Raw genomic sequence first — 12,435 nt, 5'->3', positions numbered from 1 at the left:
AGAGTCAGCTGTGGTACTTTTGAGGGATATGTTTACTGAGTCTGAAGAAGTTGGTCTATTGCCAACTTCTACCAATCATGCCACTATATCGGTTTTCTTGAAGAAGGATAAAGACAGTAGTTTGACACCTAGTTATCGCCCGATAAACTTCATAAACACAGACAAGAAAATATTAGCGAAATTATTGGCCATTTGTATTGAAAAATTACTTAAGAAGCTGGTGCACACAGACCAATCAGGCTTTGATCAAGATCGTAGAACTTCTAGCAATATTAGAAACCTGTTGATGTTGATGTCGCAGGCCCAGGATTCATGATGATATTGCGGTGTTCCCTCTAGACGCTGAAAAAGCATTTGATCGGCTTAACTGGCAGTATCTATTTTCAGTCTTGCGTGCTATGAACTTAGGTGAGGAATATATTTCATGGATTGCCCTGTTATATACATGTCCAACGGCCAATGTCAAAACTAATGGACAATTATCAAATTATTTTGTGTTACAGAGAGGTACAAGACAGGGGTGCCCACTATTGCCACTGTTATTTGTTTTAGCCATTGAACCACTGGCAGTTGCTTTGAGGTGTGATGCTGGGATTAAAGGACTAAACTTTCAGGGTGTTGAGCAAAAGATATGGTTATATGCGGACGACTTACTGGTGGTATTGAAGGATTTGGCTACATCACTGCCTATCTTGTTGAATCTATTGTACAAATTCCATGATGTTGCTGGCTACCAGATCAATTGGTCTAAGTCTGAGGTTTTACCTATTACACAATGTTGGTGTCTGATTTCCAATGGTGTGACAAAAGGATATGATATTTGGGTGTTTGGCTAACACAGGTGATGGAAGATATGGTGGTAGAGAACATGGCGGATGTGTGTAAAGATCTAAAAATGAGTCTTCAGAGGTGGACTTTATTGCGTTTGTCGCTTTGGGGCAAGATGAACGCTCTAAAGATGAATGCAGTTCCGAAAATTAATTACATATCGGGCATGCTCCCCATGAAGATAAGTCAGTTTTATTGGAAAAAAATGGATAGCTTGCTGCAATCGTTTCTTTGGGATGATAAACCGCCAAGGCTTCAGCTATGGAAGCTTCAACTGCCTATGGAGAAAGGGGGACTTGGTGTACCAAATTTTAAAGCTTATCATCTGGCCTTTTGTAGTCACTTTATAGTCCCATTCTTGAAGGAAACGACAGATAGGTGGGCTGTGGCAGAGGCAAATCTATTAGGCCCACTTCCCCCTAGAGCAATCCTCATGGCCAAAATAGACAATGTAGGAAAGTTCCATTAACTGTGTTCTTGAGGGAGACTTGGAAGAGTATACACGAAATGTTGGGCTCGAAGGCTTTGAAGACTTCCCATGCTTCAATTTAGTTGAACCCGGGAATAGCTGAGAGGAGTAAACCTTTATTTTGGCCAGAGTGGTCTCTCGGTGGAATAAATTGGATTAGTGATGTTCATAAGGATGGTAAATGGATTGATGAAGAAGAGTTATGTGCTAAATATAACATTGATGCTTATTCCAATGGTGACTTCAGGAAATTGAAAAGATGTATAAGGGAGGTGGATAAGCAGGGTGGTACTATTGTGGACCTCTTTCTAAAGGAAAATGAACCAGGTTGTGGATCCATAGCGAGCAGCATGTACAATCGAATTGTGTCCAATTATAGAGAGAATACAGAACAGAGAGCAGATTGGGGCAGGAGATTGGACTGTGTGATTTCTTCTGAGATGTGGATGGGGATGTGTGCTAATGTTAAACTTTGCTCCATAAACTTAGAAGAACATTCAAGACAAATTAAAATCCTCAACAGAGTGTACTGGAGTCCAGAAAGATTGATGAAGAGAGGTTTGATGGATTCCGATGACTGCTGGAACTGTGATAATGGAGTGGGTAGTAAAGAGCATATGATCTGGGACTGTACACGTGTCCGCGGATTTTGGCAAGATGTATGTAGCATTTGCCTGCGGATTTTAAATCAGGATATTGCTCTGGATTTCAAAACGATGGTTTGGGTTGTGATGAGTTGCTTGACGATCTTTCAGTCTCTCATTAAAAAATGTTTTTCAGGGGGGCTTGTATATGCAAAAAGATTATATTAAGGAGCTGGAAATCTCGGATTGTTCCGACGGTGGTGCATTGGATTGAGGAGATGACCTGTCTTGCCAACATGGAGAGAGTGATTTATAGGAAACAAGGGAAGCTTAACTTGTATACTAAATTTGGGATGAATTTCTTAAAATGTACTAGCTCTGAGTTTGTAAATATGTATTCTCTTATCTGCATGTAACAATATTGTTTTACTATTTACTGTTAACTGTTCCTTGCTGTTTTGTAAAATGTACAAATAAATATATTTTTTAAAAAAAAATAAAAATAAAAATAAATTGTTAATGCCCAATGAAATTGGTGCTCATTTTGTCGACCTCAGAAGGATGAAATCAAACTGTGCTGGCAGTGTTTGGCCATCCTCCACTTTATCTCCCCGGCTCAGCAAGCACAACCCAAACCATGCATGGCCTCGCCGATCCACTCTCAGCCACAATATGGCAGAGTAGACATTGCCACCACTCACACTCTGCGCAGCATTAGGTATCCTCTGCACACCCACAGCCACACTCACTCTGCATCCAAGTTGCCAATGAAAAACATGAGTAAGAATTGAATGGGCAAAGCGAGGGGTCGTCTAAGCCGTTTGGGTCTGGTGCGGTTGGCATCATTTGGGCCCTTAAATCCAAAGATTGACGGAATGTTATCTTGCGAGTTACGTTATAAAGTTTGTGATTTATTTTTGGTATTAGCAATCATTTTATTTTGAGAGTTTATTCGCTTGCAAAGGAAGGGGGGTGCATGATGTGCCCATTGGCAATTCGTTGCCCGCTGCATAGGGAATGATGGAGAATGCGGGGTTGGTGAGCCCCCTTCACCATGGGGATCCGAACTGTGGTGACACCATTGGTGTAGGGACCTGAAGTTCACTCACCCTAATCCCGGCGAGATCCACTTGGTTTTTGTCACCCCTTTTTGAGGTAAATAAAACTATTCAGACTATGACGTAGTATGCTGCACTCCAGTGTGAGGACCAGCCACAAATACCGTCATCATGCATTAGGACGGTGTATTTCCCCAAAGCTTATGAAATCCAAATATTTGTACTGGACGCTGTGTAGTTTAATATGGTTCACCAGTAGAGCTTCAATAACTTCCTTATTCTGTCATTCGAACGCAGGTGCGTTGCCATTAAGGCGATAGATTGTTCTAATTCAGCATGGTGTTCGTTTGCAGGAAGAAAAAAAAACAGAATAACAGTGCACCTCCTCCTTACGCTGCTGCTTGGCCAAGGGGCAGTAACAAAGAGCGAAACCGAAGAGGAAAGCGACCACCCCACAGAACGGCCCACCGCACACTTATTTTTTTTTGTGTGGGTAAATGTAACACTTAATCTCAACTCAAAGTTTTTCGCCAAGTCCCTTGGTGTCTGGGAGCAATCGCGCACCCAGCTATCTTGAAAGCAAATATGAAGAAAAAAAATCATGGGAAAAAAACATGGACAGCGCCAGGCTAATGGGTACGCCTGGGTGGATGGAGCGGGCAGGCGGCAGGAGACGTGGCTTCCTAGACGAGGCTGAGCACAGGATTTGCTCTGGGAGGCAGAGAGCGAGGTGGGAGGGACGGGGGGCGACGAGGAGGTGGAGGACGGGGGCAGAGCGAGCAGGGCCCGCGTGTGCCTCTGATTCCCGGTGTAATTTGCAGCCAATCATCAGTAGGTGTCCACATCCCTGCATCCTCCTCACCTCGGCGCCAATCCCCCCCCCGTCCTCCCCCTCAACCCTCCCTCCCTCTGTGCCTTCCAGCCACACGCACACACACACACCAACAGAGAGAGAGAGAGAGGGGGAGAGGCTGCCCTCCCTCCCTCCCTCACACACTGAGCGGCTGGAGAGCGGCGGAGAGCCACGCACAGGGAGAGGGGGGAGCGCCAGCAAGAGACCACCGAGAATAGCAGGCGCGCTCTGCCGCCTGATCCCTGCCCCCTCCTCCCACTCCTCCTCCTTCCTCCTGCCAGCAGCTCTCCAGCACTAAAAAAAGCCATTCACAGGTAGCTTTTTCCCCCCTTTTCGCGCATTTCTGGGGCTTTTTCCTCCCCGCTTCCGCTCTCCGCAGTTTGTTTACAAGTATTAAAGTTGTCCCTGAAACCCGCCGGGGCACCTCTGGATCTGGTTTTCCTCTCTGTGGTTGGAGGTGATGGGCAAGACTGGCGGCGTCTACACGGCCGCTTCCTGCGAGGCTCTCTGGTGAGTGCTTATTTATTGTTATTTTTTTTTTTTTGATCCCCCGGTGGCTGCGTTTTGTTTCGCTGATTTTTTTTTTCTTATCGCCGTCGGTCATTAGCAGGGAAGTAAATGCGCGAAGGGCGACGCAAAGCCCCTGCCGGCGGATTAATATATTAATTAAACCGCGGCGGCCCCTCCCCCTGAATGTTAAATATGACCTTTGATCCCCATGTCTCCGGTAGAGCAGGGCAGACATGTAATATTGAACGAGCTGCAGTCAAGTTGCTTTCTGGAACAACACCAGCCACCTAGTGTGCCCAGATCCAGAATCTTCCTTTATTTTTATTTTTCGGTATGCTTTCTTTTCTGTTCCTGTTTAGTTGGCCACCTGCATTAACAGCCTAGGTAGGTGTTCGCTAGTTTTGCTTGTCTCTCCTGCCTGAAGGTTTTAACAATATCTGTGCATTTAGCATGGCAGGCTTTTGATTTTTGTGGTGGTGGCAGGAATAGTTTAAAAAATGAGCTTTATTTATTTTTCCTGTCAGATTTTATCGTGTATTCCGATGAGAAATCACATTTTTTTGATTTAAAAAATGTGAAAAGGGAGTTCTGTGGATTAATCTTCCTTTGGGATAACGCACATTCTTCGAGCAGGTATTGTGATGGGGATTGGGGGGTGTTTTGTACTGGGCTGAGGTGGTAGGTAATGTCTTGTATGCTCTGTGCCGGGAGCCTTCTGGGGCAGCCTTTGTGCTGCCGTCAGACCTCCCTGTGCATGAGCCGTGGGTGGAAAGGTGGGTTCTGAACATGCACAGTGCAATGCCCTTGCCCCCTTTCCTCCCCCTCCACCGTGATACCGAGGCCGGTTCCGATCTGGATGATTGGAACGTGGTTTACTACCTCCCTCCCCGCCCGTGTGGAGGCAGCGATTTAATATAAACTGGCCCTGCTCTCTCGCTTTGGGATTTTAACGGTTCGTTACTCTAAGCACGAGTCTAATTACTGTAATTGATCACCATTGCAAAGTTGGAATTCGAGTACGTAACTCTGCATGCGCTTGAAATTCAAACTTTGAGTTGTTCGAAGAGCATTGTTTCCACGCATTGTGCACGGGTGTGTGTGGAACCGTGTTGGGTGTCGAGGGGAGCGTGATGTCTGCCTTGTGTGCTAATCGCGGGTTCTTCGCCCGCGTTCCTTGGCACACAGGGGACACCTATTACGCATGCACGGTGGGGACTCAGGAGCACGCTGCCCCCGGCCCCTGTTGGTTTCAGAGGCGTCGGCCTCCCAGCAGCCTGCCAGAGCGCTGTGCCCGCAGGAGGCGTTACATTGTGCGCCTCCCGTGCAGCCACCATGCATTGGAGAAGAAGCGTTGCTCGGAGGCTTCTCCGGTGATTGCCACGGTACAGCTGCTGCTCCCTGGTGAAACTGCACGGCTCGGCTGGTATGCACGGAGTGCACTGCGCCCCCCCCCCCACTCCACGCCTGATGACTGCTCCAGCACAGACCTGTCCCTGGTACATTGAATTAAAGCCCTAGCAGAGCCAGCTGTGCTGGGGATGCAGCCCTCGCAGAGCCAGCTGTGCCAGGGACACACACTAATGACCGTCAGACTCGGAAGGACACTCTGGCAGCTGGTAGCTGATTTTATTTCCCCTGCCTCTTCAGTAGAGATTGCATGTGGGCAGACTCTCTGGTCTCGGATGTGCTGTTGCTTATGGAACACGTCCTGCAATGCATTGCTTCCCATTCACAGATACTTCTTTTCCCCCCAGTTTACTGGTATATTTCCTTGGCGTGCGAAATCGGCGTGTATTCCCCAATATTGGAACCATTCTGGTCTCCTAGGGTGCCCATGCCTCGTTTGCATGCCTAACAGCTCCCCCGCGGGGGTTGTCAGTTGTTCCCCGCCTCCACCCCGCAGGTTATTCGCGTAGCTGTCGGTGTAATTAGGCGCGTGGGGTGCGGGCGCACTTTACACTCTGCATCGGGGACAATGATTGCTTGGGCTGCTGTTATTTGTAGCAGTGTACTAATGAGGTTGATGGGGGGGGGGAGGTGGTTGACTTTTCCCTGGTTAAGGCCACCTTTCCTAATTTGCCTTTCGGGATGCGGTTTGACAGTTGTCTGTCTGCTGATTTGCTTGACAGTTGCCTGTCTGGGGTGAAGCTTGTTCACAGCCCTTTGCAGTTTTGGGCGTCTCACAGAAGTACCATATTTTGTGTCATTATCCTGCACGGGATATGTGGCAATTGTCTGTGTGATATTGGTGTTTTTGATAGTGCCCGGCTTTGTGTGCGTGTTTTTTTTTAAGATGTGTTTCGCATGATGTTTTTTGAGATTGTAATCGAACCTGTATTTTTTTAATAACATTCCTGATTGGAATACTTTATTTTGTTTTTGTGTAGGACGGTTGTCAGTTTCCTGGCCGACGCGACTTTTGGCAATCCCATGTGTGGCTGTGTGCGGTTGTTATGTGACAGCCTCCTGTGGTGGGGGATATTGACAGCGGGGTGGTGATGTTTGACAGTCCAGTTTGGGTAGTGGTTTCCGGTGTGTGACAGGTCCCTCCTTGGTCTGTTATTTTGAAATCAAATGCCTCCTATGCACTAGTGCAAGAGCCTGGGTAATAATCCTTGAAAGTTTGCAAAGACTGGCAGATGTCTGTCTCCTGATTGTCATGTGAACCTGGAACGTGCATTTACTTTGTTTTCTTCTTTTTGACAGATTCGTGGTGCCATGATGCAGGGGAGGATGCAGCGTGAAAAAATGTTGTCTGCCAAGATACCTGTGAAAGAGGAATAAAAGGGGGGGACAAGAAGGCATCCCGGTGCCAGCCGCCCACCCAGCAGAGGAAGGAATATACCAAGGGTTGGAAAAGGGGAGCACAGAAGGCTTGCATCATAGGTGACTACAGCATTGTGGTCCCCTGGTGGCCGCCCTCCTGCCTGGACATGGCCGGCATGAGCGCCAACGTGTGTGTGGAGAGCGGCCAGGCGGGCGCCGAGGCAGCGGGGCTGCCCAAGGCGGATGGCGGCCTCAGCCTGGTGGAGGGCGCGCTCAACAGCCTGGTGGATTACAACTCGGAGATGGAGCGCTACCGGTCCTTTGCCACCTTCTACAAGAGCAACGGGGCCGCCGCGGCGGCCGCAGCTGCCGCCTTCCCGCAGGCCGCCAAGATCGCCCGCATCACCACCCCCATCTTCCCCAGCGCCCGCATCGGCATGTCCCCGTGGAACTGCGACAACGCCATGCAGCAGCTGTGGGGGGCCGCCGCCGCCACCGGGGGAGGCGGTGGCGGGGGAGGGGGCGGCGGCGGGAGCAGCAGCAGGAAATCCGCCATCAATCCCCCGCCGCCCCCGGCGGCTCCCGCCAACAGGACCGGCAGTGGCGGCGGCATGCACAGGAACAACGACCCCCAGCGGCTCCTAGGGGGCAAGCAGCCCGAGCCGCCGCCGCCCCCCTCCTCCGCCGCCTCGTCCTCCTCGCTGCAAATGGCAAACAATAATTTCCTCTCTAGCCTGTCCCCGGAGCACTGCAGGCCCCTGGCGGCGGGGGAGTGCATGAACAAGCTCAAGTGCGGCGCCTCTGAGGCGGACATCATGAACCTCCCCGACCGCGTCGGGACCTTCTCTGCCATCCCGGCCCTGGGGGGCCTCTCCCTGCCTCCGGGGGTCATCGTCATGACAGCCCTGCACTCGCCCGCCGCCTCGGCCGCCGCAGCCGCCGCTGTCACGGACAGCGCCTTTCAGATTGCCAACCTGGCGGACTGCCCGCAGGGAGGAGGCGGCGGCGGGGGTGGCGGCGGTGGCTCCGCCGGCGGCGGTAACCCGGCCAAGAAGAAGCGCAAGCGCTGCGGGGTGTGCGTGCCCTGCAAGCGGCTCATCAACTGCGGCGTCTGCAGCAGCTGCAGGAACCGCAAGACGGGACACCAGATCTGCAAGTTTAGGAAGTGCGAGGAGCTCAAGAAAAAGCCCGGCACGGCCCTCGGAGAGGTCAGAGGCGACGATTACTTCTTCCCCTGCCTGCCCCAGTCCCTGCTCTCGGCCGCCGCCTCCTCGACCGCCTCCCCCCACCAGCCCCCGCCCCTGCAGTGCTTCTTGTCTGGCTTCAAGATGCAGTACCCCTTCAACGAGGCCTCCTTCAGGCTGTGAGGCCCTGCCGCCGCACCATGACACTGGCTCACCTAGCAAGTCACCTTTAGTTTTATAAGGGGGAGGAGGAGGGGAGCCCGGCCCTCTGGGGTGTTTTTGTCTCTGGGGAGTCTCCTTACCAGCTCTGAAAACACCAGAATATAATCACTACATACAAACCAGGATCATTTTGTGTTGAACCTTCCCGTTTTCTCTGTTCTGTGTTTTCTTTCGTGTGTTATATTTCCGTTTAATTGTGTTCATCTCAGCACTTGACACCCACTGGGGTTGGGCCTATTAAATTATGCACATTCTCTCTGCTGCCTGACACAACAGGACTTAAATAGATAAACATCAGTGGAATTGTAGAAATTGTTGTGTTAAAAAAGAGACGCCTGAACGTGTAAAGGCACTTAAAAAATGGAAAAAAAAGAAATTCTAGGTTTGCCCGGGCTAGCGTGTGGCCCTTTTTTCTCCCAACGGACTCTTCGGCTTTAGGCCTTGTTTGCTCAAATCGAGCCACCGGATGGAAGCGCTGAGCGCCTAACCCCTTTCATGGTCACTAGCCCAGAACAGGTTTATATCTGTTCCAGTCTCACAGGCACTACGCATTATTTGGTTCAAAACAGCCACCTGGTCCCCGAGCTTGCCTCCGATTGAAAGAATGGCTCGCATAAGAAAACAATTCATGCATCCTTTTTGACATCACATTTCTCACACCTTTTGTTGACACCTAACTTCATTTGGAGATGAATTTAGTGCAGGTCTGGTAAGATGGCGTAGGACTGAACTGAATCCCTGCTCACTCGCAACTGGCACCCAGAGGCACCATGGCCAGTATCTTCCTAAAACTTATTTCAGGATTACCCACTAGTATTGGAGAGAAACAGGCACTTATTGTTTCATTTTTTTAATATATATATATGTATATATATATATTATTGAACACTAAAGGAAGGAAAATTAGAATCTAAAATTAAATAGACTTTTCGGTGGGTCACACTTAGAAACAAACCATAAACAACTTCACTGACAGAGCTCTGCCAGAAATGAACCTTAAGCAACTATTCACTGATAGAGCTCCGCCATTTTTGGTGCTCTCTGTATGCATAAGATGGAATGGATGGCCGGCATAAGTAAAAACACAGCCCTCGACTGGCCAGCTCGTTAGACTCTGAAATGCTGCTCCAAATGGAGCTTTCCCTAAAACAATCGCCTTGGACTGGATGCACAATTTGTGGGGCAATAGCAAAGTAGCTGTTTTTTTTTTTGTTGGCTAAATGCGAGGGTTAGAGTCACCACTTTAGGTTCACTTCACATCTAAAGGTACCCATGTTGGGTCAGGTTGGGGCGTCCAGCCACGAATGCATTGTGAAGGAGGGGTGATCACGGCCGATACTTGGGCTGTCCTGTTCAGACTTCATGCGGGGTTCTTTCCCTATGACTGCCATAGCAAGCAGGTGTTTGGGGGTAAGGTCCAGCTCTTGTTGAGAACCGCAGTTGAAACATGCAGTGCCCTTCGACATCTTTCGACACTTTTTCACAAGATGTGCTACCTCGTGTTGTAAACTGCTGTTTTAAGAAAGAGGAATTTGAGTGGCCCAACACGCTGCTCGGTCTGTCTTTGAATGTTCAGTCCTGTATCTTGGTGGGCTCTTAGGTCATCTTGCATAGGGCTGATGATAAGGCCCCCTTTTTATGTAGCTAAATGTGTGTGTCAGGACTTTTTAAGGTGTAACGCCTTCTGTTGCAATATCGTGATTCGACGTGGTTTGCATTCCTTTGTTTCCCTCATTTCTTTTCTAAGAACGTGCTATTTTTTAAACAATAAACCTTTTATTTGCTCTAGGCTTCATGGCCATTCTCTTCATTCGCAGGTGCATGTTGGTAGCCTACTGAGCTCACTTTGAATGTCCTGACACTGGAGAACTATGCGTGCATCAGCTGTGCTCCCCAATCAGCAGGGAAGGCAATTCAACCCTGTGGTGACATGCAACTTCATTTTTAAAATACCAAAGATGTTAGAATGAAAAACATGCTAGCAGAAAATAGCACATGTGTTGCACTGTGACAAAGACACCACAAAGGAATGCATCTTAACATCACAACTCATGATAGTATTTCTTACCCCCGTACCCCACTTTATAAGTAACAGGGCTGTAGTTGTAAGGCACATTTGTGGTGTTCCACTGACTTTTTAGCTAACTTGTGCCGTTACAATAGAGGAGAGTCCAGCACGACACAGTACCAAATGTGGAGGTCAAGCCCATACTGCTGGGTCACACCTCTTCTGCTCGAGATCTTAAGGTAGCAAGACTCTGGGCAGGTTTATGCCTTATTGGAATTCTTCCACGAGATATGGCTCGAGTCTATGCACAGCAAGCAATGGGTCCACATCTGCTCACATCCCCTTTCACAAGTTAATAAGCACAGGCTTCCTTCACTGTAAGTGATGTTTCTTAACTCCACCTGTGTTAGGTGGGTGGAGGGTGATATTCCCAATCATTGACCCCCTGGTTCACTGTGACAAGAGCAGAGGGTCTGCAACCTGCTGCGCACCAGATATTTTGAACTATGACTCCAATTATCACTATAAATCACTCCAATCATCCCTGACTGACTGGTTCTATTTAATTTCATCGACGGTTGTAATTTCAATGGGTTTTTTAACGAGTATTTTTTACTGAAAAAACGATCGAAATTTTTGGGGGGGCTCCCCCCAAGACCCCCAATTCCCAATTGTTTTTTTAACAATTTCCAACCCCCACCCCTTATATACACCTTCCCACCCCCGCCCCTATATGTTTTGATGAGTTTATTTCAGTAAAAAATACTTCTAAAAACCCCCATTGAAATTAACTCTGTCGATGAAGGAACGCTATACCCCCCTGACCATTGACTTCTGAGGGCTGATGGGAGTTGTAGTCCAAAGCATCTGGAGAGCTAAAGGTTGCAGATCCCTGGCCTAGAGCCGACAACTACGATTCACTAGCAAGGTCAATGTGGGAGCTCGACATCTGGTCTTGCGCAGCAGTTCCGGATTGAAGGGGTGCATTGCAGGGAGCAAAATAACTGGCTTAGCTGTCAAGTGGCCCTGTGCCATGCATGACACCTTGAGCCAGTTCTCGTTTTTCCAACTACACGGTAGAACTTGGAAACGGTTCCGCATGTCCCAGGCCGCAAAGTTAAAAGCTGGGGCTAGCTCAAGGTGTCACACGTGTGGACTTTTGCCCAGAAGCTAGAAGAGCCTGTTCAGCTTGACACCAACAGGCTAATTGCTGCCATACAAACGTACGTGTGTGTCATTATCTATGTGTTTTGCAAATTGTAAAAAGGAGTGTCTTAACCATAGTTCTGAGCCCTATGATTCAAGGGTTTTAATAATGGCAATCTACCCAGTTTCCTGTGCGCATTTGAAATGCCACAGGGTAGACAGCCATTCATTCATTCAATTTAAACTTTAATAATATGAGAACTTCTCTTAAACAATTTCTCCGTTATGCAGTGAAACATTAAAAAGACCATAGACTCCATTTAACGCATGGCGGGTCCTATGTTACGCACAAAAAGGTATAGTTTCAATCTCATGTAGATATTAGGTATGTATCGCGCTCTGTGCTAGCTCGTCCATCCCCAGAATTGGCGCGAGCTACACAGGTCACCAGGGAACTGCTTTTAGTTCCTGCTCGTTTGCACTTTCTTTGACTCCTGGTACTGCAGGGCTTCAGGGTCGGACTGACATGTATGTGGTTTGTCCTTTTGTGAAATAGCATCATACAGCTAAGGAGCTCAGTGCATGCTGCCATGAGTGCATAAAGCGTCCCCATGACCGAAAGCTACATTCAGAGGTTTCCTTGCTTAATGCCACGTGTTGACTTATGCCAGGGATCTCTAAACTTTGGCTCCCCAGATGTTTTGGACTAAAACTCTCACTAGCCCCTGCCAACATAGTTGGCAGTGTAGGATCATGGGAGGTGTAGTGCAAAACATCTGGAGACACAAGTTGCAGCTACCTGATTTA

General features: G+C 48.6%; 1 protein-coding gene across 10 annotated transcripts in view; it reads left to right on the top strand.

Moving 5' to 3' along the window:
- The first annotated feature begins 3,727 nt into the window (after positions 1 to 3,727).
- CXXC4 (CXXC finger protein 4) overlaps positions 3,728 to 12,435 on the top strand; it is an 87,799-nt gene continuing 79,091 nt past the window's right edge. The window contains exons 1-2 of one of the 10 annotated variants that reach the window (XM_069630966.1): positions 3,728 to 4,302; positions 7,009 to 8,276. In XM_069630966.1, the coding sequence (XP_069487067.1) occupies positions 7,236 to 8,276 (1,041 nt within the window). In that variant the 5' untranslated portion in view covers positions 3,728 to 4,302; positions 7,009 to 7,235. Of the gene's footprint in view, positions 4,303 to 4,531; positions 4,687 to 5,554; positions 5,726 to 5,778; positions 5,799 to 5,825; positions 5,962 to 7,008; positions 10,265 to 12,435 lie in introns of those variants that run through there. The other 9 variants (XM_069630960.1, XM_069630957.1, XM_069630958.1 and 6 more) reach the window with 9 other exon arrangements.

Source organism: Ambystoma mexicanum, chromosome 6q, assembly GCF_040938575.1.
Source record: "Ambystoma mexicanum isolate Mex_15411 chromosome 6q, UKY_AmexF1_1, whole genome shotgun sequence".
Taxonomy (NCBI): domain Eukaryota; kingdom Metazoa; phylum Chordata; class Amphibia; order Caudata; family Ambystomatidae; genus Ambystoma; species Ambystoma mexicanum.
Note: the sequence above shows the minus strand (reverse complement) of the source record. Positions and strands in the feature narration are given on the sequence as shown.